The sequence below is a fragment of the Ambystoma mexicanum genome, chromosome 2q (assembly GCF_040938575.1).
Source record: "Ambystoma mexicanum isolate Mex_15411 chromosome 2q, UKY_AmexF1_1, whole genome shotgun sequence".
NCBI lineage: Eukaryota > Metazoa > Chordata > Amphibia > Caudata > Ambystomatidae > Ambystoma > Ambystoma mexicanum.
The window spans coordinates 307549853-307577552 of NC_090924.1; the positions used below are offsets into that span (position 1 = coordinate 307549853).

General features: G+C 44.9%; 1 protein-coding gene across 1 annotated transcript in view; it reads right to left on the reverse strand.

The window, feature by feature from the left end:
• The window catches only part of LOC138569360 (otoancorin-like), a 209496-nt gene that overhangs the window by 133960 nt on the left and 47836 nt on the right, over positions 1 to 27700 (reverse strand). Inside the window, exons 3-6 of the mRNA XM_069647277.1 lie at positions 26544 to 26587; positions 15364 to 15385; positions 9535 to 9562; positions 7082 to 7166 (exon numbers count right to left, since the gene is read on the reverse strand). Of these exons, the coding sequence (XP_069503378.1) occupies positions 7082 to 7166; positions 9535 to 9562; positions 15364 to 15385; positions 26544 to 26587 (179 nt within the window). The remainder of the gene's footprint in view (positions 1 to 7081; positions 7167 to 9534; positions 9563 to 15363; positions 15386 to 26543; positions 26588 to 27700) is intronic.

Below are 27700 nucleotides of genomic sequence, written 5' to 3' on the forward strand. Positions count from 1 at the left end.
AAAGGTAGCCGCCAAAGTATATATTCTTTTTAACATTTTTATTATAATTGTATTTCGTTAAAAAAAACAAAAAACTTTACAACATGTTAACCATAGGATACATTACCACACAATATATTAGACTAAAAAACATCACAAATACAATAATTAGCAGCATACAATAAACACAAATGTTCTTCTCAAACTGCACTTTCTCCCTTAAAATCCATTGCTAGCAAATCTAAAAGCCACTGCTCCATCAATTACACGGTAAGAATTCATAAGTGGCTTAGAACTGAGAACTTACTTAAATGTGTTGATTTTAAAAAGGCGGCCACGGCCAAACCATCTCCCACTAAGCCAATTCACACCCAAAAATATCTTGCCTAAATAACCCATCCTGAGAACATTCAGATTGGGGCAGTTCAAAATCAAATGTCCAGTTGTTTCTTCAACTGCCTTCATCCTTCAGAATCTACATGACGTTTCCTCAGGAGGGATCATCCCTCGCCAAAGTAGGTCTTCCCTAGTCAGAAATAGATTCCACCGAAATCTCAGAACGATTGCTCTATAATGAGCTTTAAAGCTAGAAAGCTAGAAAATCAGCTATTGTAAATTGTAAATCCATTGATTTGACTGAGTAGAGGGAACGGACGGGCCTGCATTGAACATATCGATTAGCCTTCAAGGTAGGAAGGAAAAGAAATGAAAGGAAACACAAATGCAACATCATGGTGTATCGGTATCTACCAACTTGGAGGGAAATAGATATTGGTAATTGATAAAATTTATTGATTGATTGATTTATGTCACAATAAATAAATAATAATAATAATAATGAGCCTTTGGAAATAAAATCCAATAGGGCGCAAAAACGCCTATTTTCTTGTACTTGTGTTTAAGGTGACTCAGAGAGGGATAGTTTTGAAAGTGGTCAATGGTCTCTATCCAGTCTACATCGTAAAGACCGGATTTAACCTTTTCTGTATTTGTGAGAAGGGACTCAGTATCCAGATTTACATTCACGACTTAAGAGGGACATATACTGTATTCCACCTCCACAAGACTCATTCCCCATACACTTATTCAAATCTTCATACAAAGATGGGGAGACCGAAGGAGATCAAGGCTTGTAGGACCCCCTTATGTGCGTCAAAGAAGATACAGTTCAGTCCACGTGGAGAGGCCTAGACATGGGACACAGCCTCCTCCTCGTGTGTTCTTGGGATTTATGCCAGTGTAGATTGCTCAGCTAACTTTGACAGTGAGTGCATGCCCGTGAGACCTCTGGCTGCGGTGGTTGGAGAAGCCTCTTGAGAATGTCCTCTTCCTTAAAGCGCCCTTTCTTTCCCGCCTGCTCATCTGGTCCCTGTACGTCCCACCTGCTTCACCTGAGCATCTAGTGTTGCCCACTGGGCAGAGCACTGAAGAAGTGGAAGGAGCCCATTAACATTTGCTGACACAATGCACCAAGTAGAGATGCCTCTTGCTGATGGCTCTCGTTACCGCATCGCCGGGCTCCGACCCCACCAGGATCCACCATCAATTGAAAATGCCAGATAATTTTGATTCATTCGTATATATTTCTTAACATGGCTAACTGATTTCTTACTTTGCCACTGCACTTTAAGAATATTTTTTTAATATATTGTGTCCAACCAGTTACCAACAATTTTAAACAAGCCACGTAATCCCTACAATATGTTGCATTCTGCTCTGTGCCACTTACAGATTTTCTTGATGTTATTACTCTGAGACGAATGTTAGACTAACAATTAATTTGTGAAAACATTGTGGGCCTGGGTGAATTACACAGGGGCAAACTGGGGCACTAATAAATCATGACAAAATGCCCTACCTGTCTCACAATCACAATCCAAAGTCAATCAACTCCTTTTAATTCGTAACACACCTTTATGCAAAAGCCATCATCTACCACATGAATAATACTGTTAAGTGAAAAATCATCAATACAAATTCAGCCTGATACAGTGTATGCAGTAAACATAAGGTCCAGTCACTGCTGGCCTTATTACATTGGCCACCCCAACATGTCTCTACCCTTATCTCTTCTCTTCTTTAGGGCAAAAACAACTTGCTAAAATCCATGTTTTGGTGTTCATAATTTTCCATGGTTCTTGGTATGAGAAACTGCTGCTAGCAATGCAATTTGGAATTTATTGGCAGGGGCATAGCTTAATCAGTAATATTGATGGTGTTGTCATTTTGATATGTTGCAATAAGCAATGGGTTATACTAAGTGGAAAAGGATATGCTGAATTGAGTACCAGCACATTATTATGAACGTATGGAACAAAAGCTCTATCTTACTACAATTGATGTACCTTCAGACCGTCCACCATATTGCCCTACATTTGCGGGATATATCTCAGAGTCTTAATTAGTCGTGATCAGACCAGTTGGAGGTCCCTCCGATGATCAACATTTTCAGCGATATGGCAAAAAACTGTTGAAATTTCAGAAATGTACCAAAATGTCGACCATGTAACTGGGACTAACCACTTATGGTGAGTTTGGTACATTTCCTATTGCTGACTTCCATTACTGTGCCCAAGCAGAGCAGGGTTTGCAGGGGTGTCCCCTGCTCTCCCTGGGCACAGTAACGGTCAGGGGTGCCAGGGGACAATAATTATTTTTTAAAAAAAGGACCCTGCAGCGTCAGCTCCGTTCCACGTAAGGGGGAGGAACTGACATGGCAGGGATAGCTTGGAGTCGTTGGCGCACACAGATGTGTACCGCCGTAAAGATAAGGGGGGAGTAGGTAGGGGAATGCAGGCCAGGGTATGCAAGCAAAGTAAGCCATCTGATAACTGCACCGTGCCTTAATTGGCATCGCCATTTTCATCGGCACAGTTACGGGTGGTGCAGTGATCACATAGATTCGAAATTTCAATGCAGCCAGTCTTCCACCATTGAAAATCCCAGTTTGTTTCTATGCCGAATGAGATCATCATTTTGTGCTAGAAATAGAAAGATACTTTTCCCATTTCTAGCACTAGCCGATCTGCCCACACTGAAATGTAATTGAGTGTTTTTCTACTTCCTGTATGAGCATCCTGCCTGCGCTAGAAATAGAAAAAAATATGTCATCACAATCCTCACAATATATATACAACCACACACTTCATGAGTTTCACACAAAGGGGTAAGGCTACATAAAATATGTAAATAGATTATACCAACATACCTTACTTTAAGTCTAGGATATCTGATATAAAAATGCATAGCTCCAATATTCAACGAGCCCTGTCTTGCAATAAGGATGTTACTCGATATACTTGTGGATGACATGACATTAAAAGATTCCTGGAATCTCCAAAAATATGTAACACATTTAGATTTTAACAAGGGCCACACCAAGAACAAATGTTTTATGGTTTCGATTGCAGTTGCATCACCACAAAACCTACATCGATTTAAGACATGCCTGTCCTTATCTCTACTACCGCTGATCTCCCTAGTTGGTTGAAGGTTTAATCTGAATCTAAGGAAATTCCTCCTCCAACCTCTGTTTGGGGATTTCCTTAGGAGGAACTCCATCTGGAGGAACATGTCCAAGTCCTTTTTCTTCTAAAACGGAAAATCTAAACAATTTCTAGTTGGTATTTGCGGCTCTGGTTTGAATCTGGTCAGTCAAGTTTAGATTTTATTTCACTCTCTCTGGAGCCTCCACGAGCTCAGAAGTGTTATTACTTAAGAAAAACAAATGTACAACAAACAACATGGAGGATTTAAAATCTTGGAAAAGAGTGTGAGAGACTTCCAAGTGATATATGCTTGTAGGGATTTCAGCCCAAACTCCTGTTGAATAATAGATATTGGAACCCCCCGAGGGAGACAAAGAACAAAGAGCTACCTACACTTTCTCAGAGTGAACTTAACCAAAATGTGATTCCCCACCGTAGGTGATGCTTGGAACTATTTTACCCTCATACAATCTTATGAGTGGGAGAATGGAGAATTTCCCATATTTCGTGTCTAGCTTTTTCATCTGATAAGCAAAAGCCAAAGACATGTTATTCTGTACATACTGTGGCAGGGGTCAATTTAGATTCAATACTGGTTCCTAAATATTTCCTACATTTCGCTTGATCTAGAGGGCGGTTATTGATGTGCTATCTTTCATTAACCCTTCTGTTAGAGCTTGTGTTGAAGATTCAAATGTGTGTTTTAAGTGAATTGATTTTCAAAGCTAGATTACGCATGTTGTTAGAAAGGGACTCCAGTAGTCTTTGAAGCTCAATGGGTGTTTGGTTAAGTAGTACAACTTCATCTGCATATTGTAAGTGACATATATGAAGATGACCCAACAGGCTGGAAAGCAATTGCAACCAGGCAATACCTTACCCTAAATCAGCAATATACAGGTTGAAGAGTGATTGTGCCAGCACACAACCCTGCCGGAGCCCGCGAAACATTGAAATTGCTTCAATAAGGAGCCCTGAGAGTCTAGTCTTGGGTTTATAGGATCAGGCTGGGATCCACTCACTTGTGCATGAACCCCGAGGCCAAGCCACAAAAAATGTGTGCATCTTGCACATTTGAAAGCAGTGTCGGTGCATGCACAATTGCATCTAATCGGAAGTACATTTGCACTCGCACAAATGCTATTGCATAGATGTGAATGCTGTTGCCTCAAATTCTGGTCGAATTTCGGAAATGAAGCACCTGGAGTATGCTTTGCTTCACTGGTAAGGAAACACTGCAAACACTTTTCCTCACTTGTTAGCATGAGAGCACCACCGTCTGTCTACGAAGGTGGGTCTGTCAGCTGCCTTTTGCCTCTTCTATGGAGAAGGCTAAACAGGTCTGTGGATGAGCAGGGACGTCAGCTTCCTGGAAGCTGTGTGCGCTGAGCCTTCCACCTGGTGAGGACTGAGGCTAGCCTTGAATAAGTACCTGGCCCTGAGACGAGGGGGAATCAACCTCTAGGGATTCGGCTGGTCAAGTGGCACAGCGAGTAGAGCGCTCGCTTTGACATCTGTGCAGAGCCTGCGAACGCAGGTTCGAATCCCAGCAGCGCCAAACTCAGCCTTTCATCCTTCCGAGGTCGTGGGTAATAACAAGCAGCGCTCAGATACCTGAGGGTTCGTAGCGCTATATAAATGCCAAATTATTATTATTTATTATTAGTACTCTGTGGTCCCTTGCGAATAATCGCTGTAAATTTCTGTCCTGAAAAAAAATATGTTTTCTCTTTTTAAATGTCTCTATTTAGATACCAACATATGCATGAAACAATGTCTGTTGACAAATGCTAGAAGTTTAATGAGGAGACCATAGCAAGAGAACTGAAGTCCAATGCATTTCAGACTATTCAAAGTCCTTAATCAGGGACTGAGTCCATCTCCTCCCTAGTAATGCAATGCTCCAACAATGATCGTGTTCCTAAACGAGTCATGAGGAGAATACCAAGAAAGCGAGTATGCGTGCTTGGGATGTTTGCTTTGGCATTCTCTCAGGGTCTTGGCAAAGCAGTCACTACTATGGACTTCTGTTCTCCTAGGCCCAGGCCCATGTATTCATTTTGCTAGTGTCTGCCACCGTCGCTCACTGTGTCAGTCCAAATATAGGAACAATACTCTATTACCAAGATATTAATTCTAGTTCTAGCGCACAGACAGTGTCGACTTCCCCAGTTACAACTTAGCCTTCAATAAGTACTTACAAGATTTCGTAATTAAATTTAAGTGATGTAATTCTTTTGGATCCATTACCAAGAGATTTTTGTTCGGCGAGAAGACACTTCACTGAGAACTCCTAGTGGAGTCCCCACCAGGAATCGCCTGTGAACAGCTGAGGAATCTGGAGCGCCAAAAACAGTCTCTTCGGAGAATCAATAGGGACAAACCTACCAAGTGAATGCAGAAGATAGGTTTCCTGCCACCTGTGGGAGATGCTTGGAGCATTTGTTTTTAGAATATGTTTCTTGATAGTTGGCTCTCACATGGCCTATCACACATTGGTTTACTCTTGCCTGATACTTCCTGTGGCTGTCTTCCGCTGAGGACATCGCAGCTCCATAACTTACGGTCTCTTCACACCAATTGCAGCAGGCCACCATGTGAGTCCATCGCCATTTTGTGCTGCATTGGCCTCCAGAGGGGCCTTCTACCAGCTGCCGCCTTTCCATCTACACAAGCAGCTTTCACCGAGGGTTCTTGTGGAACCTATCAGAGGCTGCAGAACCCATCTTGGCCTTTGCCCGTGTCCAAAACCAGCGTGTTTGGATTGAGCGCCAACAAAATCTACTTAATCTGAAAGTACCTTTTGCCCTTGGTCCTAGCCCAAGCTAGCCTACGTCACATTCGAGGTGGACTACCACTGGTAGTGGATTTACTTAATTAAAGACTGGTTAGACATTTTACAATTTACCATATGTTCCTAACCACCTCCATTAGTACATCTGTTTCTTGGACTGCTAGAATAGCAGCTGACCCCAATAACTTCAACAGGAAATGGAACTTGGTAGTGGTTGGTAGTGTAGCAAATGGCAATATGGCCACATTACTGTGTATTTGGGCATGAAGGGTCTCATTAGGAGTTGTACAATGACTGTAAAGACAGGCTGAACTGATATTACGACCTGTTCTTTTGGTCTGCCTCATTGTGAGTAATTAAACAAATAAGGAGGCACAATGCCTCTAGCAAATGCATAGCGGTATTGCCGCCAGACACATTAGAGTATCACAACTGGCACTTTTGCCACTACAGCCATACCTCAATTTATCAATGAAGAATGGTGGCCAATGAAAATTCATAATCAGGCGTGGCAGTGACCACTGGCACCACATTTGCTTACTTTTGGAGGTATCACCTTTGCTGATGTCTCAACGTCATAATGAGTTCATACTTAATGGTTTTGCAGTTTGAAGTGGTTCTGTCTGTGCTCTCCTGCTGACATGGCCGTGGGTAAGCCTTTAATTTCAGACCAAGCACCTCAAGTGAGGAACACAGAGACCTGCTGTTTTGCTCTTGTCTGCAAACCTTTGAAGTAAGAGGGGCTTCTGTCTCCTCTCCCACTAGAGTTGTACACAACTTATTTTTTTCGCCGTACATTTTAGAAGATACTCTTACTCACATCTGCGCAGGCGTATTCTGCAGCGCTGATTTCGCAGGGTGAACGTAGACTGACAAGAACACGGACAAATGCATCTAGTTTCAATCTGTAAGGAGAAAGCAGAGAACATCAGAAACACAGGGCACCAGATGACTGAAGGACTAACCTTTAGGAAGAGTAGCAATGAATGGACTGACTCATTTTCAATCTGTTCCTCGCCTTTACTCAGTTGAAAGGTTCCAGTGAGAATTGGCTCAATTTATCAAATGCAGTGCAAGGATAATGGCATGTAAATGTAAAAGCACCCACACCATGATTGCTCTCCCGGACACAAACATGCACTCTCCAACATACGTGATGCTTTAACCACCCCACAATTCCAGCTATATGAGTAAAGGGCTGGGGCATGGAAGGCCATGGAAGACTGATATTCATACGCGATCACCATGGCAACCTGCCTGTTGAAGGATGCTTTCAAACTGATCTCAGAATTATACAACCATTTAGCATACAATGCATCTGTTGCGCCTGCCCCCAAAACCCGCTATGATACTCTCTCTGTGATCCTATTAAAACCCAATCACTGGACCTCCACAAGTGCATCGCAGTGAAACTGGCCACTTTGATGTCTTTGGCTTTGTCTTGGGAGGATAGCTCAGGGGCAACATGCTTGCCTTATAAACAGGCCGACATGAAGCACCACACGTTCGATCCCCGGGTACGTGCTTAGAAACCTCTGGGTATTAAGCACGTTATAAATAACCTGTCGTAGCATATTACTCTTTCACACCCCTCCTGATGCTCCCCTTTTCCATCTATGGCCCTCATTAGGACCCTGGCGTTAAGGGGTTAACGGCGCTGTAAAAGGTGTCGGCGCCGTTAAACCCTTAATGCCTGATTACGAGGTCCCTTTGCGGGACACGACCTGAACGGCTGGTCTAGACCAGCCGTTAAAGTAGGGGCCCGTAAAGGGACTCTCGAGGTAAGTACGGTACCGCAATTTGCGGTACCGTAATTACCGCATTCCCCATTCCCATTATGCCCTATGGGGCAAAAATGGGAATGGGGAAGGGCCATGGTGGCATGGGGGATTACCGCCCCGCCAACCTTGGAATGGGGTGGTAATTCCCCATTCCGCCATGGCCGACTCCAGCATCGACCATTGTGCTAATAGCACCATGGTTTTCCGCCAGTATCCTAATGAAGGCCTATCTTTCTCCTGTTCGCTACCAACACATTTGTTTCCTCTACTTGAGACTTAGGGGGTCATTCTGAGTTGGGCAGTGAGGGATACCGGGCACCGTTAAGGAGACCGGTGCCGGTAATCCCTTACCGCCCAATTCCAAGGTCCCTTAGCGGGAGCCTCAAAGAATGTGTGGTCTGACCACACGTCCTTTACGGGTCCCGCTAAGGGCGCCTTCCCCATTCCCATTGAGCCCTATGGGGGCTCAAATGGGAATGGGGAATGGTTGGTTGAATGGGGACTTACTGGGTCCTCCAGGGTTGGAATGACCCGGTAAGTCCCCATTGAACCAGACCGGACCCAGACCCGGTTTGGGAGGCAGCCATGGAGCTACGAGCACCATGGCTACCGCCCAACTCGGAATGACCCCCTTAAGCTCCCTCGTCTACTGGATCCTGTTTCCCAAGAGAAGACCACAGACTTCCTTACAGGCCATAAGCATCAACACAAATTCCCCACCCTAAAACGACCGCCACGGTGAGACCACCTCATCTGGCACTGCCTTATGGAGCCTTCATGTCCATTGGGCACCTAGGATCTTCCCCAAGGAGATCTTCCGGGCGTCGTCATAGGCCAAAGGTAAAACGCAATCCCCCCCCAACTCCCACAAAAAAAACCGAAGTTGGTTGGAACCAACTCGTCCAGTACTAGTCTTTTCCTCCAAACTCATAACACAGCAAACACAACACACACCATTTCTTTTGCATGATGACTGTGTTTCCATGCGCTTGTAGAAGGGATATTGAGCTGGATTGAACATGGTACATTTCCTCATACCCCACATAGACCCGGTCTAGCCTTTGCTCAATTGTTTCTCAGTTGCACCCCACTGTCTCAAGTGATACTCATAATAATCAAGTGGTTAGCAAGTGTTCTCCCCTATATTTCAATAAGTTCGCAACACCTCTAAACTTGGCATGTTAACCGTTTGGGGGGGTGGGGCGGGAGGGGACAATTGGGAAAGGGAGTTAAGGTAAAGTAAAAGAAAATGCTACTGACAATGTGATTCATATTGCTGTTTTTGCCGGTTGGGTCGGCCTTCCTGCCCAACCTTATTTGTTTATTGTCAATAAAAACAAATTTGAAAAAAATAAGCAAAGAGCACCAAAGGTGCAACACATTCACCAAAATATATCACACAATGTACATACTATTCAACAGATAGATCACAACACACATGCCACATCACAAAGCATATACCAGCCAGCACAAGGCTTCATATAACACCTACCTGGTGATACTGGCACACTGGGTGGTTTCTGTGGGACAAGAACAATTCGAAGGTTACAAACCTTAAAAACCATGTTCCAACATTTCTGCAAAACATGTATTGTTTTATTACATTTGATAGTCTTGTGTGGCCACCTCAGATTTGACAGTCTTCCAGTGACAGTAGATGCTTCATTAGTGCAATGGGGCACTATCAATGTGCACTTTCTCCCGGCTCTGTGAGATCCCGGGTCTGTCCCTCCCACTCTTTCAAAAGTGATCATCTGTGAATGGTGCATCTCATTCTCATCAACACTGTTGAGTTTTCACACAACTTCAGTTCCCTCCTGTGCTGGGTGCTTTATAAACGTGTGGTCTGTGGTTCTGCTATTAATAAGGCACTTATCAGCTGGAAAGCCCTAGCCTGGCCATTGAGCCTTATATACAAAACATAACATTTTTAAAAAATATCATGAGGTAAACCTTCTCAGTGAGAGCTAATTACTCTTCCTGGTACCAAGCTCCCAGAAGGTGTTATGTGAGGGATTCCCAAGAGCTTGCAGCCTGTCCTATAAGAAGTGGACGGTAGGTCAGAGTTCATGTAGATCCGTGGGTGGTCTGTCGGCAGCACGCACCCACCACACCTGTGCACCACCATCCCTCCACCTTGCCATTCCACCCATCCAACTGACTCTGAAAAGAGTAGGTTCCCATCACCACTCTCTCAACTTGTCAGGCCTACGAGAGCCACTGGAATTAGATACAAGATGGATGAAGATGCAGCCCAGCAACCTGCCTATAAAAGGGGGCAGTCCCATCTCCTAAAAAGGTCTACTGGAGAGCTGGCGAGACTCGACCCACCTCCTACCAAACGGTTCTGATACCAGTGATTTTGTATAAATTGAGGGCGATCCCTGTCCAGATCCTCAACATGTACTGCAGGAGGCTGCTTGTGCTACAGAAGAAACGTATAAGAAGCAAACAAAGAAATGCCTAATCAGGTCAGCAAAGTTGTGCTTGCCGGTAGATTAAGTTGGCTTCAAGCTGCTTAAGGGAGCAGGCTCTGCTTCAGTAGCCGGTAGCATAAGTGTGCAGACGAATTGCTTGAGCCCCTTTTTGTGAGCCAGCCAATAGCTAGCAAAGTATGATCCCTGTAGCTAGCCCGGCGGCAGTACAGCGCAGACCTCTCTTGGAGGAGACAGCTCCTTCAGCCCTTCTAACACAAGCCAATGTCTGGGGTGGACTCTAGCTCTGGTCATGGGAGGGCACTACATTGTTTGGAAGATGGCCTCAAACACGTGTCTGGGGTTGCTGTTGGAACTCTTGCTCAGCAGAGAATTGCATAGCATTTCAGTCCTGGTCGGCCCCAGGGAAGGACAAAGGGCTTCATTACGAGTCCGGCGGTAACTGAGGCGGTAAAACCGCCTGGTTACCGCCGGACTCGTATTACCATTCCGCCTCCGTGATTCCCGGAATTACCGGGGCATTACAATCCCGGTTTCCCGGGAATCACGGAGGCGGAATAGTGTTAATCCCCATTCCCATTGAGTCTCATGGGACTCAATGGGAATGGGGATCATGGAAACACAGGCAGCATCTCGTAATGCTGCCGGTGCTTCCTCGTCCGCCTGCAGGCGGGCGTGTTAAACCCGCCAGGTCAAACCTGGCTGGAACATCACCTCCCGCCTGCAGGAGTCGGGATCAGGCAGTCCGGAAACAATGGTGGTGGCGGGTTTACCGCCACCGCTATTTCCGGACCGCCTGATTTGTAATGAGGCCCAAAGACTGATGTGCTTTGGATAGTTCTCCTCTGTGAAAGATAGTGAGTTAAAGAATCTGGGTAAGAGTAATCGGACCTAATGTCTGCCAGAGGGGCTCCCAGGACCCCCTTATTTTTTTGCATAATTTAAGTAACTTTGCGTCTCACCCTAAGTTACTAGTGGAATCCAGACGTGGACCCTTTGCTCACTATTCTAAGAGAGGCACAGCTGCACCCTACTGACGTGGCTGGGGTTGCTGTTAGTACTCTTGTTCAGAGGAGAATTGCATAGCATTTCGGTGCTGGACTGCCCCAGTACAAGACAAAAACTGATATGTTTGGGATACTTCTTCTCTGTGAAAGATAGTGAGCTAAAGAATCTGGGTAAGGCTCTCGTAACTGGGACTAATGTCCGGCAGAGGGTCTCCCAGGACCCCCCTTGTTCTTTTGTCATTTCTGCCCTGGCCTGATGGACTACGAGACTTCAATGAAAATGGACTCTACTCCATTTCCTCCTTCAACAATGGGAATGCGGCAGACAAACACTTTATAATGTAGGAGGGGGACATCAAGAGACAACCAGCTCTGGCCTACAAGGAGCAGAATGTGAAGGGCGTTCTACACCCACCTCTCCCTGCACGCAAGCCCGCAGACTCATAGTGGGTCTGGCGTGCAGGGAGAAAAGGACAAGCTGCATGTCCCTCAGTTGATACTTAAGAGTCTGGTTTGGGTCCTAGGCTCCCACTCAAATAGGACCTCAGCATCCACGTGATTGGAGGGCGAGAGAGAGTGCTTCAACGCTGGTTGGTGCGCATTTGCAGTGACTGACTTCAGGGGAACCGACGCTGCAAACACATTTTTCACTTTTTCACTCCTGTTACAACGGTGGAAAAGTAAAAAGTAAAAAAAAAAAAGCTAGCTACTAGACTATGATCATGGGTCTGTATAGACCACTCTCTCAGTTGTACTCGGCCTGGCCTGCAACATGGTAAACCACGCTCAGGTTGAGCGGCGGTAGGAACTGACGCATCCCAAAAAGTCATCTCTGCATGCATGAATCAGGAATGCACACAGGGAGGCGGCATATTCTGCATATAGGGTGAACAGTGTTGCACTAAATCACCACCTATAAACTGAAACTATTGCATTAGAGTGTAGCTAGGGAGAAATGGTATGCGAGGAGGGACACAAAGCTTGTAGGTGGTGTTTGGTTATTTACCCACCCATTGACTGCCCAGGGCCGTGCTAATCCCTATGGCCATTCCCACCGAGTTCATGCCCCTCACTGCTCAAAACACTTCCTCATGGGAACTTTTTGATCTAGCTTTTATCAAGCCTTACTATCAAACTTTGCATTAAAAGTGCCTGCTAGTGTGTTTTCAAAGCTGTCTTCTGAGAGTTAATGACTTAATTGGAGCTTTAACTGTGCCATGGGTGTAATAAAAATGCCTTAACCAGGTCTGCCTTCAGCCACTCGATTTATAAGCCCTATGCGGTTTGTTTATAACGATTGAAAAAATAACAACAGCGTTGTCAATATTTTCATTATTTTATTTAAATGCACCAAACACCCTCCCCAACATATTGCAGGACTGGTGTAATTTTATATACTAACTCCAGTCCTAAAATATTTGGGGAAAGTGTTGGATAGTGCATTTAAATAAAAGAATGAAAATAACGACAGCAGTGTCATTATTTTTACAGTCGTTATAAACACTGCATACCACCCTATGCCTGTCCTTCACTGAAGTCCTGTTAAAAGCAAGCATTGGCAGAGCCAACAGTTTTGGCTTGTGTTTAAGTATTAGGCATTTGACAGGCCCTGCTATTATGTGCCCAGACATGCACACCATGTTTCACCTGCTACCATCAATGGCCACTTAACACCACTACGGCTGTGCCCATGCCTACAAAGAAATACCAAACTGTTGGCATTTCCAAAGCTTGTTTAAGAATCGCATGCAGGGGTGTTGCTAAGTCTGGAAAAGATCCGGGGGCTACACTAATGTCAGGACTGTCGAGGCTCGGGGCTAGCTAATCTTTTGGTTGTAGCTCCTGAGCTTCTATTCGGGGCTACAACCAAAAGATCCGGGGCTATAGCCCCCTCACCCCCCCCTAGCAACGCCTCTGATTGCGTATATCCTGAATGATTGCATGTTTGAGTGACAGGAGTGAGCGATGACATGAATGGAATGATGCATAGAACCATGGGTATGCCAGAGGTATGTGTGTCCTATGAATGTGAGTTTATCCTGAGGGCCGCCGTGAAAGTTGATGCAGCCTTCTCTGTAATTATTCCTGATGATGACCGCTGATCTCCTGTGCACCTGATGATATGGAATAAACTTGTGACTTTTTGATCTCACCTCCAGTCCGCTGTCTCTTCACTACAAGGTGCATCACTGTTTTAGTATGCAATTATTTGGTGACGAGGCAAACCCCTTGCTTGCGGAAAGGGGGGGCGGCAGCAGCAACCTTGAACACCCATTGCCCCTCTCCCTTCAAGTGAGAACATCCTCACCTGCAGCTCCAGCCGCCTTTCACTCTTGCCCACATTATGCCACTCTCTTATAAAGGACCAGGGGCCAAATCCTGAGCTTAGTAGTACATTGGTGCAAATCTGCTGAATTACTGCCAAAATCAGTTACCGCTGCAAGATCCGTGGGTTTACCTTGGGATCACAAGTGGTGGGAGGGTGGTGTAATTCCCCATTTGTGTAGTCCCTCGGATTTCATGGGGATTTTTGCTGAATATACCAAAAGTGGCATTACCTTATTGGTAAATTTGATGATTTTTGGAATCAAAGTGGAGGAGTTACCCCCAGCAATAAGCTGGAGGTGAATACGCCACATTTCCTCCAATAATCAGTGGATTTACGGCACTGTAATTATACTGGCAGTAAATCCGCCACAAATTATAATTTGGTGGTGCGGGAAAAACAGCTGTATTGGAATTACCACCACTGATTTTCCCGCCCTGCCAAACTTGGAATGAGCCCCCATGGTCTTCAGGGTGATATTTCGCCTGCTGCACCAGAGTGCCCCAACTGTGGTCCTGCGCCGTGGTGAATGAAAGCCTCCATGCATTACAGCAATATTTATTTATTTATTTATTTATTTATATAGCGAACAAAACCCAGGGGTATCTAGACGCTTTTACTTAAGAGATTGGTTACAATGCTTCAGGTTACAGAAGTGAAGCGCATATGTTGATTACATCGCAGAAGAATATTGTGGTGTAATACCATACGCGCAAAGTGCAAGAAGAGAGTTCAAGGTAAGTGCATTCGTAGAGCATAGCCCCATATTATAAGGTGGAAGCACACACAGATGCAAGAGTCAATTCAGTGGGCATAAACATGGAGCCTACCCCATGTTGCAGGGCGACAGCACACACAGATGCAAGAGTCAATATATGACCTCAATGGGAGACAGGTCACATGTGTCATGCACCAAGGGGGAGAGGGGGAGCCAGCTAAACTTTTCAAGGTACTGTAAAAGGCTTCAATGCAGCACAGCGTGAACTGCACTGAGGGAGGCTGCTGAGTGCTTTCAAGGTACTGTATAGTTCGCACAGCAAGCAGTGCTTAAACACCTGTGCGCCGGCATCCTCATTTATTATGGGTTGCGGGAGGCAAGTGCTTCAAGAGTATGGACCAAGGGGCGGGCCAAGTAGCTATGACAGTGTGGGCCAAAGCGGCGCATGAAATTCGTCGGACCCTATCAGAATCAATGAATTAAAAGCCTTATTGAGTACATGCATTTCGGATTATTGAGCTCGTTAACACACCCCATTCGCTGGGCCTTACCCTCATAGAGTGTACGCACCATGGCATCATTTAAATGTGGAGCGCGCAGCGCGTTCCCTCACTCCGCTCCCTACCACAGTGGAACGGCTTTACATGTACAGGAGGCAGCATGTCACCAAATGGTTGAACTTTCATTTACTAGCCTCCAGCAGAGCCAGGTGCAACAGTACACATGATGCCAGAGTTAAACTTAAAGCATGGAGCAGCTCTAAACACTACAAAAACAAGCAATTTAAAGGCGCATATGTTACAGAAAATATTGCAATATAGAAGCAGACACCTACCATTTGCAGGCTTCACGAGGCACTAAAAAAAGAGAAAATGCGAACTGTTAGTAATTGATATTCACATAATGGGCCACAGGCGAAATGCCAACACATGACGTGGATTAGTAAAGGTGATCGGCTGTAACAGTGTGTTACACATGAAGAACTCAGCAACCATGCCAGAGACGAGATGGAGGTCTCTCAGGCATCTCTCCTATGGTGGATTCATGTGGGTTGTCCAACTCCAGGCCTCGAGGGCCGGGATCCTGACGGGTTTTCAGGATATCCCTCATTAATATTCATGTGGAAAAATTGGCATGCATTTAGAATCATTGTATGCAAAATGACCTCATGAATATTAATGAGGGGGATCCTGAAAACCCGCCAAGGATCCAGCCCTCGGGGCCATGGATTTGACAACCCTGAATGATCACTCTTACTTCCACCTGATCATCCATCCTTTCCCTTTCTAGTCATCAAGTTGTTCATTCATTTCCCTGACCATCCATTTGCCAGTCTGTCTGTCCGTCCGTCCATCCATTCATCCATCCCGATTGTATTATCCATCCACACCCCATCACTTTATCAATGATCCAGGTAATTGATCTCTATCTTTCCACTTTGGCATCCATCTTTCTCTCCCATTACTGCCTCCATCGATGAAACACCAGCTCAGGTCCTCCACCAATCCCTCCCCTACAGTTTAGTAGAAGATACATCTGCTGTGGGCAACAACATAACTGTATCGAAACGAAATAATCTCAGTGTAACTCAGATCAAACTCATGGGCAAATGGCAACGGATTAATTCGTACCTCTCCTCTCTTCAGTCATTCTACACGCCCTCTCGCTCCCTTTGTTCTGCTGATCTCTTCTTACTTTCTGTCCCCCACCCCCTTGTGCCTCTTCTCGTTCCCACTCCTTTGAGCTCCTTGCCCCTTTACACTGGAACTCCCTACCTCTTTCTATCTGCTCCAACCCCACCTATTCCTCCTTCCGCTCCTCCTTGAAATCACTCCTTCTTCATTCCCCTCTCTGACACCATATCCTCCCTTTACCTTTCTCTCTCTCCCTCTAGTACCCCAGTCATAGTTCTCTTTATCTTCCACCATCTTTCCTAAGATCTCCTCTCTTCCTACCACTCACTTTACTCCCTACTCTCTCTTTCTCTTCCTTCCTTCCCCACCCCCTTCTCTCCTCTTCCTTCTCATATGCAAATTGTTCTACATGCTGTTTTTCTGGTTTGATTCATGTATGTTGTTATTGCTTCTACTGTTCCATGTTTGATGTATTCTTGTTGTTAATCTGTAAAGCGCTTTATTAAAACAATAAATACAATACAAATAAGAAAGAACAGCTCAGTAAGCAGCTGATTAGGAGAGAAAAACAGTGGGTACCAATGCACAGTTAAAGGTCCCCGATACACAGAGTAGCAGCTTTCAAATCTGCTGTTCATGAGCATTTCAAGTAGCTTCATTGATATGAGACGATAGGTTATTTATAATGCTCTTAATACCCATAGGTTTCTAAGCACGGACCCGGGGATCGAACCTGCATGGTTCCGTGTCGTCTTGCTTCCAAGGCAAGCACGTTGCCGCTGAGCTATCCTCCAAGGACGAAGGTTCACGTTGGTCCACGTCCTCTGTATAGTGAGCTAAATAAGGGGGCAGCAACTAGGAGAATGGCCTGACGCCAAAATGGTAGTGCACAGTCGTGGGTTTCTTGCTGATGCAGAACTGATGGACCCACGCATAGCTGCAATGTTAAAAAATAAAAAAAAAGGATTCTATGATCTAGAAATTCTCTTAAGGATTTTTGGCTTTGACTTTTTCCTAACAGTTTGCAAGTGTTTATGGCCTAGTGTTATCCCATCTAGATTCCACAAACTGCATACGTCTCGGTTCTCCAAAGCCCCTCACCCATCATTACCACAAGGGGAGCCACTCTGCGGCTCGGCTTTTATTGCCATAGGGACATTTAGAGTATGCCATGCCTGCTCTTTGATCTTTCCAATGGTTAGCAAGGGAAGACATAATTGATTTTATGTACCCGTGAGAATGCGCGCATGCTATGGCCAAGTGCCTACAGTGAGCTTAGAAAGGTTTGAGCACTATGCTACTTCTCATTTCCTGGACACCTCCATTACTCTGCTTGCGTAAGTTAATCCTTTCCAAAGAGAGCAGTCCCGGTGGCAGTCCGTTCTCTGCGCACGCCCTTAGTTTATAGAATGTCGATACTCTGCCATAAAAGGCCACAGAGGACATCCACTCTTCATTAAAGACCTGCAAACGCTCCATTGGCTGGCCTTGTTCAATGGGTGCTATTGGCTTGCGCTGTGGTTCCTTCTTTCTGTGCCAAAAGGTTACTATTTGTGATGAATGCTTGCACATTGTAAGAATACATAACATAAGATACACATGTGCAGCCACACACCTGCCTATCAGGAACACACCAATGCATGTACTCACTTTCTCACTTTCTCATTCAATCCTTTGCTCACTTCCTCACTTGCTCACTCACTCATTCAGTTGCCCACTCAAATGCATGATCTCTCACTCAATCTCTCTAATTTGCTTATCTACTATTTTGCTTGTCTCCTCATTCACTTGCTCAACCGCTCAGTCATTTGCTCACTCACTTAATCACTCTCTGATTCAGTCACCCAATCTTATACTCCATCCCTCACCCGCTCGCGCGGACAATCAAGCATTTGCTCACTGACTCATTCACTCACTAAATCACGTGTTCACTCATTGACTCTCTTGCTCAGTCAGTATGTCAGTCACTCCCGCACTCCGGTGCATCGTGCCTTTCCCACAGCAAAGGCATTTCAGAGCTACATGTTCTAAGTGCGGCCGTGCCAGGCCAAGCAGTGATGGTGCGTGGCAGCGACACCGCTATTCTAAATGGGACTACACCACACATGCAGTGCGTGCTGCCAAGCCACACACGCAGCGGCCACATTACTTGAAACCACTTTGTTTGTAAATTGTGTTTGCTTTTCTTTACATCGCCTTGGTAGAGAGCCGGTCACTTCAGTTCCCTAAGAGCGGTTGGATTATGTCTTTAATCCTATCTGAATGTGCATCTGTGTTCATCTTATAATTGTGGTTTGAAAGTGAAACATCAAACAATGTGTCCATCACCGGAAGGAAACAACGAGGCTCGTGCAGGAGTCAGGCAGGGCGGGAGCAGCAGCCTGGTGTCACGGTGGCTGGCAGTCAGTGTCGTGCTTTGTTTCCTGAGTTGGTCGCAGAGGATTAGTGGCAAACGGTGATTCCGTGGAACCCACTAAAACATTCAGCAAGCCGACTACGAACGTAAGGACGGCAGGGTCCACCTTATTTGCAAATGAAAGAACGATCTGCTGATTGTTCGTTTTAGAGAATGTTGCGTAGGGGTGTACCGAATAGTAGATTTAAATATTTGTCCGAAAACCAAATTGTTGGACATGTATACGGCTGGAGCCGAATACGGAGCCGAATAGGTACCTTTTTAATAAATAAAGTTAAAAACATACTTTAAAATATGCATATCCATTCCTTATCAATTTTCTGTTTCGTGGCCCTCATTACGATACTGGCGCTAAACCATGGCACTATTAGCACCATGGTTGGTGCCGGTGTTGTAATGGGTCCACCATGGTTCAATGGGGAATTACCACCCCATTCCAAGGTTGGCGGGGCAGTAATTCCCCATTGAACATTGGCCCATCCCCATTCCCATTTTTGCCCCATAGGGCTCAATGGGACTGGGGAAGGCGCTAAGTACAGTACCGCAAATTGCAGTACCGTACTTAGCACCAAGGTCCCTTTGCGGGTCCCTACTTTAATGGCTGGTCTAGACCAGCCGTTCAGGTCGGGTCCCACAAAGGGACCTCGTAGTAAGGCGCTAATGGGTTAACGACGCTGCAGCCTTTTACGGCGCTGTTAACCCATTAGCGCCAGGGTCGTAATGAGGCCCCTTGTCTTTGTAAGATGTTTGTGTAAACAATGAAAGGAATACATTATTGAAAACAAAAACTGTTCAATAACAGCACAGTGTACTTTTGTGCATTCATGGGTGCGTGTTGGGCAGGGCCTGGGTAACTAAGACTAGCCCAAAGGTGTAGTGTGCAAGTGTGCAATCACTGTGATGGAACACAGGGATGTGTCGACTTGTTTTGGGCCTGCCCATCTTTAGCTTTCTGGCTCCAGCAGGGCACTGAAACACAAAAGGAGTGATCACATCAATTAGCCCCCTGCTGCCTGCTGAAGTGCTGCTGAATACAACCATTTGGGATGCCAAGGTCATGCTTTCTACCCGTGGAACTGAGTGGGGATGAGTCATTTGAAAAATGTCTTTTCATTAATAGATAGTATTTTCTTTTCTTTTTTGGGTGGGGCATGTTGGGTTGTTTTGGGAATGGTAAAATAACCCATACAAAAATACATAGGGAATGCTGAGTCCTCCAGGGTTCTCAGCTTCCTATAGGGAAGGGACAGTGCTGATTTCTAGATCTTTACCTGGCATGTGCATGTTTATTGTACTTATGCTGTCCACTTGTACATCCATTTGGTCCAATGTTTCTAAATTGTAAACGTGTATCTCCTCATCTTTATTACGCAGATATCCCTCTTCTTTTTTAACTCTCTAATGTTGCAGGGAATATTTCGGCTGCCACAGACTGCAGCATTTTGGTTACAGATATATAGCCACTTTCTGTCACTTCTGCACAATTCAAAGGGACTCATTTTAGCAACATGAGGGCAGGAATTGTGACCTATGATTCGATATTGCAAGCACATCTCTGCCGCAGGCACACTTCCCACTGAGCCATCGTACTTTCTTTGTAACCTTGGCTTGCAGGCTGAGTACAATTCTTTTCTGTAGGCACACTACCATCTGATCTATTTTCCTCAAAGTTTGGAACTTTCTGGGATCCCAGCAACAGCTGTATTAATCCACTTCATTATATTACTTGGATTGGGAATTGGTGGGATTGAACCTCTAACTTTCAGATATATCACACGGGTCATCAGCAAATCAATAAGCGTCTAGAAGAAATACCATTTTTCTAAAGCAATTTCATTAACTATTGTTCCAGCTCAATGGTTTTCAACTGCAAAATAAAGGGGACATCAGAGATACATTCAAAATATTGAGAGTTTTTCTGCAGCTCACTGCTGCCCAGCAAACCACTAGTTTAAAGTCTGTTTGTCCAGCAGAAGAAGGGCAGGGACTTTGCTTGCACTTTCGCACCTCTGCTCAGCCTGTACTCAATCAGAAAAGTGACAGCAGCATGAGTTTAATGATCCTTTTAAAGGATAAACATGACACGCCTGAATGATTCCAGGCATGCAGTCAAAGCAGTACTTCATGTATATTGTAGGGGAAACTATTTGGTTTTGGGTGATAATAAATTAAGTATTCGGCCAAAGCTGAATATCTCATTTTCAGCCAGAATTCGGCTGAATACTTACCCGAAGCCGAATTTCAGAACACCCCTAATGTTGCGATGGGAGGACACTCGCTCCACAGCTCGAACAGGGGTGCATGCCCTCTCCAGCCGCCTGCACACTTTTGCTGGTGCTCATTTTAAGACTGATCGTCGGAAGCCCCGCTGGAGTGATTCATGGTCACCTTTTGCATGTGTCCCTTGCCTGTGCTAAATGCCATGTCTTATTCGTCTCACTATGTGGTGTCCCTGTATGGCTTCAATCCTTTCTGGTGCTGGTGTTTGGCTCTTTGGGAGTAGAGGAGCGTCGGATCCTAACATGGCCCTTTGCAGCTCTTTCAGCGCAGCAGGCCACTCGCTACGGAGGGCCTTACTCATAGAAATAAGGCTTCAAATGACTTGAGGTGGTGGGAACCTCATATGCGCCTTGACACCTTTTGCAGGGACCTCCAAAACATATCTGACTGATAATGCTAGAATTATGTTAAAAAAACATTTTCCTCGGCTCACTTTTGTGCACTGATGAAGGGACCATTAAGATCATCCCAAAGTATTGCCGGCTAGAGAATAGTGTGAGATCCTTACCAAAGTCCTCAGCCACAGGGGCCTCTGGTGTAGGGAGGCTGCTCGATGGAGCAGGCCTTCCTAGAGGGGCCCTGTCGTGCACTGCCAGTGATCCTGGAGCAGGATATACAGGGGCCCAGTGTGTGGGCCATGTCCCAGTAAGGAGGGCACTCTGGCGTGTATGGGCCTGAGTGAGCCGGGCCACAGCAGCTATGAGGTGATGACACACCTGTAGATAGATTGTTGCTGGCTCTCCGCTCATGTACACAATTCACGCCTGTTATTCTGCATTGCGATGCTGTCTTGCGTCCCTGCGTGATGGCATGGGTCCCGGTGGAAAGGCACACGGGTGGGTGCACAGCGTTCCTCCAGTGAGAAAGTATTCTGCGCCACCACAAATAAAAAGCAAGAAGGGTGTTGTCCATTTATTGTGCATGAATCAGAAAATAAAACTAACACCTGAACGTCGTATTTTGCTGGTATGACATCACGGGGTAAGGCTATGCATTCCAATGGCTTGATGTCACAGCAGGGGAACACAGAGCTTTCTCTGCTTCACTGGCGACTCCCTAGATGCTAAGGAGGCAGAGGCAACGAATTCCACGTGGAATTGATAGTGCACGCCTAGAGTTCAATAGATGCAGAGGGCTTCAGGGAGGACAACATTTCAAGACTAGATGTGTACATGTAAATGGTATTAAATGAGGTATGAAAGTCATGATCTAGACAGGTGGAAGGAGAAGTAGAATGGGGATCAGGCATGACTTAATTTGTTTATTTATTTATTCATTTTTAAAGTGTACTAATCCCAGGGGCATCAAGGCGCTGGTTGCAGATTACATATTTATCCTGGTAAATACAGAGGAGTTAGAACAAAAGTTTGAGACAAAGATAGTCTCATTTTCTGAACTGAGCTTGGTCGTAGTAGACTCCTGTGTGAATAAGAGTATCTTAAGCTGCTAGCGGAAGGCCCAGTAAGATTGGTCTGCCCTTAGGTTAGGGGGCAGGGCATTCCAGATCTTGGCTGCAATGACCGGAAAGCTTATCCCCCCTGCTTTCCGGGCACCTGAATCTCGGGATAGTCGGACAGTGAGCGAAGGTGGTATGAGTAGGTCTGGATGATTGAGCTGTGTTGAGTTTTTGCGAGATGTATTTAAGCACAGTGTTCGAGAGATATTTGTTTGTGATGGAGAGCATTTTGAAGATGATCCGCTCACAGACCAGTAGTCAGTGCCCCTTCCTGATTACATCAGGGGGAGGTGTGATTGCAGGGGGTGAAGGAAGAGTAAGGCTGCTGATAAGTGCAGTCCTGACCCCATGGGTTGAGTTTGGGCTCTCATTGCAGACATAAACACCCAGTCCAGGCAGCCAGGCATACTCTTTTTGGCCTGAAGACACATTTATGATCAGAGGCCAAACCTGGGGAACAGCAGTGCTTGAGGATGATCACAGGGGAGCACTGAGGACAATGCTGGCATTTCAGACTACAAAATGAAGTGATGTGCCCAAGATCAAGCTATTTGGTCAGGTGGAGAAGCTAGGATTTTGTTTGTTTGTTTCAAACGGAGCCACTAGACCTAATGATTTGCTATATGTACTTCAACTATACATTATAACTATAAAATTGCCAAATGAGTCAGCAATGCAATACAGCTGTTGCTCTTGGCAAACTCTGCCGTTGTAAAGGAGGATCTGGTGGTTGTGCTGACACTAAGACACACGTGGGAGTTTCATTTGCCCAACAAGCAGTTTTATGAGAGCTCTGAGTCTGGCATAAACCAGACGAGAGGTCAATATTTGGGGATCGGTGTCGCATGGGCAGGGTGCAGCAACAGTTTGGGAATGCTGCTAAGGGGCGAGGCTCCTGTTGCATGTATTTATTTTTCTTTTCATTGTGCTGTTTGATAATAGAGAGGCATCAATTATCTCTGGGTCGCTTGGCAACGGGCACACCCTAATATTGAGTTTGCTGGCGTAGAACGACAGCACTAAGTATAGCTCCTCCTGTGAACCCGTCTTAAGCAAGGGAGGAGCTTTGGTGACTCACTGGCCCGGTTTTCCATGCACCGGTAATTTGTGAGGATTTTACGGGTGAGGCTGGGACGGCTAGTCGAACCTGAAAAAGGGAGATTCACGCTGAGAGAAAATCAACAGCAAAACCCCCAAAGGAGCTGAGCAGAGGGGTCCAAGGGAGAGATCTCGTACAAGAACAAAGAAGACCAGGGGCCAAGACCCCAAAGTGCAAAATCATGTGCAGTGTCTGGCACAGATCTGGGGCAGGGGGCAAGGGTCTGGAATTGTGGCCAACATCAGGGAACGTCAAAGGAGAAAAAATGACAAAGGAGCAGGGGTGAGAGGCAACAATGAGTTGTCTAGGAATGGGAGTCACAGACGGGGCAGTGCCCCAAAATCAAGAGGTGGAGGCATCACAACCCTACACTATCTGCAACACTCTCTTACTAAATAGCCCCCCTCTAGACCTCTGCGCTCCTCTGGCACCAACTCTTTGTGAGTAAAGCGTCTAAACAGAGGGCAGGAGGTCGATCGCTTTCCTCCGCTGGCTCACTTCTTTGGAACAGCCTACCCCTCCCTCTTCGTCTTGACCAGGATTTTCTTAAATTACAGAAGCTGCTCAAGACTTTCCTCTTTATCCCCTCGCCCCCCCCCACCCCCACTATGCTCTGCTAATCTCACAGTTCCTTGTTTGGTGTTCAGGGCCCTTATGCACCCTCAGGGCCCAGACCTCACACACTGAATCGCCCCCCGCTTCTGTCTATCCTCGGCACTTGCCTCGGCTCACCTTCCACCCTGGAGGCTTGCACTTAATTTACATTGCACTTCACCTGTTACTCACCCATGAGCACCACAGCATCTGTCCCATTCCCCCTCCCTTCTGCCCTTGCACGTTCTAAATACTCACAAGGCATAGCAGGTTCACCCCCCCACTGTATTTAGTATTTTTGTATGTATTTTAATCGTTTCTCATTCCCTTGGCCCCTCCCTGTTGCCCTGTGGGTGCTTTGAAACAGAATTTACTTCCTGTATGAGTGCCTAACAAGCAAACAATAAATAATTTCAAATAAATAAATAAATAAATAAATAAATAAATAAATCGATCTTAGACTACTGCAGAGCACACTCCACTTCATGGGGGAAGATGGAACGGATATATAAAAAAGAGGGGGAAAAGATAGCATAGAAGAGGGGGGAATGGGGAGCCCACACGTTAGGTTAAGCCAGATAGCTAGATAGATAAAACAAGAGCAGACCGATACATAGATAGAGGCTCCAGGCAAACAGAAAGACAGACAGACAACAGAGAGACAGACATCCAGAAAGACAGACATCCAGAAAGACAGACAGAGAGAGAGAGAGAGAGAGAGAGAGAACAGATAGAGAGAGAGAGAGAGAGAGAGAGAGAGAGAGAGAGAGCGAGAGAGAGAGAGAGAGAGAGAGAGAGAGAGAGACCCAAGACAGGCAAGCAGACAGAAACAAAGATACACACATTTATAGATAGATATTGATTAACACATAGATGGATCCAAACGAAATGCACAGATAGACACACACAAAGATAGGTACACAGATAAAATGATATATGGCAGAGACAAACAGACGGATATATAGAGTGACTAAGACCGATATAGAGACAGACAGATTACCCCAAAAAGAGATGGCTAGATGCATACACTCAAATATAGATAGATAGATAGATAGATAGATAGATAGATAGATTGATAGACAGACAGACAGACAGACAGACAGACAGACATATAGACAGATAGATAGATAGATAGATAGATAGATAGATAGATAGATAGATTGATAGACAGACAGACAAACAGACAGACAGACAGACAGATAGACAGACAGATAGATAGATAGATAGATAGATAGATAGATAGATAGAGAGAGAGAGAGAGAGAGAGAGAGAGAGAGAGAGAGAGAGAGAGAGAGAGATAGATAGAATGATATATACAGGGGTTGAAATTAAGATTAGATAAGCGGGACCAAAAAGCAGAACTTTGTTATCCGGCATCAACCAGTGAGCAGGAGCTACGACTGGGGAACCAGGGTCTAGTACATTGCGTTCTCCAAATCTAACTTCAACATAAGATGCAAATTTAACATTTTGTTTATTGTTATGACCCCGTATGCTTTAAATGCATATATATGTGTGTGTTATAATGTTTATTTATAGATTTTCCCAATGCATAGAGTTAAGTTCACAAGTGTGTGTTTGTTTGGCATCAGTTGGCCTGGGGAGCCAAAAGTAGCTCCTGGTAGCTGTTGGTGCCAAACTAACCAGGCTTCCCTAGGTCACAAGCAGGAGAAAGAGAGGTAGATGGATGGAGCTACAGAGAGAGCCATGGCGGATGGATTGATAAATAGATCTAAATAAAGGCTGATACAGAGACAAATAGATAGCTAGATAGAAACACCCAAGGAAAGAGAAAGATAAACTGGTAGATGAAGATACCCAAGGACAGCTAGATAAATAGATGTACGTATGGCTATAGAAAGATAGATAGATAGATAGATACATGGATAGCTAGAGAGATCCAAGGCAGATAGATAAATAGATGTACGTATGGCTATAGAAAGATAGATAGATAGACAGATACATGGATAGCTAGAGAGATCCAAGGCAGATAGATAAAATAGATGTACGTATGGCTATAGAAAGATAGATAGATAGACAGATACATGGATAGCTAGAGAGATCCAAGGCAGATAGATAAAATAGATGTACGTATGGCTATAGAAAGATAGATAGATAGACAGATACATGGATAGCTAGAGAGATCCAAGGCAGATAGATAAATAGATGTATGTATGGCTATAGAAAGATAGATAGATAGACAGATACATGGATAGCTAGAGAGACCCAAGGCAGATAGATAAATAAATAAAAAGATATGGCAAACCAAGATAGACGGATATAAATATCAAAAGAATAGATTTCTAGATAGCTAGAGATCCAAACACAGATAAACAGATAGATAGCTATGCTCAAAATAGATAGATATACCCAACGGCAAATAGATAGAGAGATCCAAAAAAAGAATGATCGATAGATAGATATACCTAAAGATAGTTAACTAACGACGCACATTTTCTTTTACAAACAATCGCTATTTTCTCAAGTTTTGATATCCTGAGAGAAGCAACATTAGAACAAGGAAATGTAAACTTACTGTATCATTGACGGCGGCTGCATGACTGCATGTCAGCAGGATTCCTACAAGCACACAAAGAAGGGAATGTGTTTGAGAACATGAGACATAGCTGCATTGAAACAAAGGCACAACTGCATTTTATACTGCACCTCATCTGAGGCTCTATTAACAAGTTGAGTACTCTAGAATCAATAACACTAACGAAATGTAAGATTCGGGACATTTTACAGACCCTGCACTCTATACAAGTGACATCTTTGAAGCCATTTCCTCTGCTTCCTGGAATTTGATTTCATGTAGAAACAGTTGGTGGTGGTTTCCCTTCAATCACTAGCAAAGATTAAATGGAGAACTAATTAATTGTAATCTATTAATCTAAGCATGACAACAGGATTAGAACCAGGGCTGCTCTGTGTTGCTGTGCTTCCAAGACAAGCACGTTGCGCCAGAGCTATCCTCCCAGTTCTGGTGAAGATGTGCTCAGACAAATGCTCTACATCATCACATCAGACATATTCCCCCTTATAACATCCCATAATCAGGATGGCATACATTTGGGTGAATATAGCCTCCATTGCTGTTCCCTTTATCTGGCAGAAAAAGGTGTTTTACAACAAAAGGCTATACTATTTAAGAGCTAGACTTATACGTCAAAACTTAATAAAAGAAAGAACAAGTGATGCGGGAGGATAGCTGAGGGGCAATGCGCTCGTCTTGGAAGCAAGACGACGCAGAGCGACACAGGTTCGATCCCCGGGTCCACGCTTAGAAACTTCTGGGTATTAAGCACTTTATAAATAACCAATCATATCAAATGTAACATTTCTCCCAGACTGGTAAATAAATAAAGAGACAATCATTACAAGCAATATATCCTTCTGTCAAATACACAGAACAGCCATGGGGAACCTGTTTATTCCTTATTTGAATATTTGTAAAATATGCGTCGCTACAACCTGGATATATGCAACTGTAATCAGTTAGACACCATTCACTGTCTGCGGGTGATTGCCTTGGCCCTTTTGGTGACTGTTTTCTGCTAGTGTAACATTTTCTGTAGCATGGCTTCCTTTCGGATCTATGACCATGCCCTATTATCATGACACGATTTACGGAAATATCACATATTTGTTTTAAAGAGTAAGGTACAATGCAATGGTAGGTCACCTGTGTCA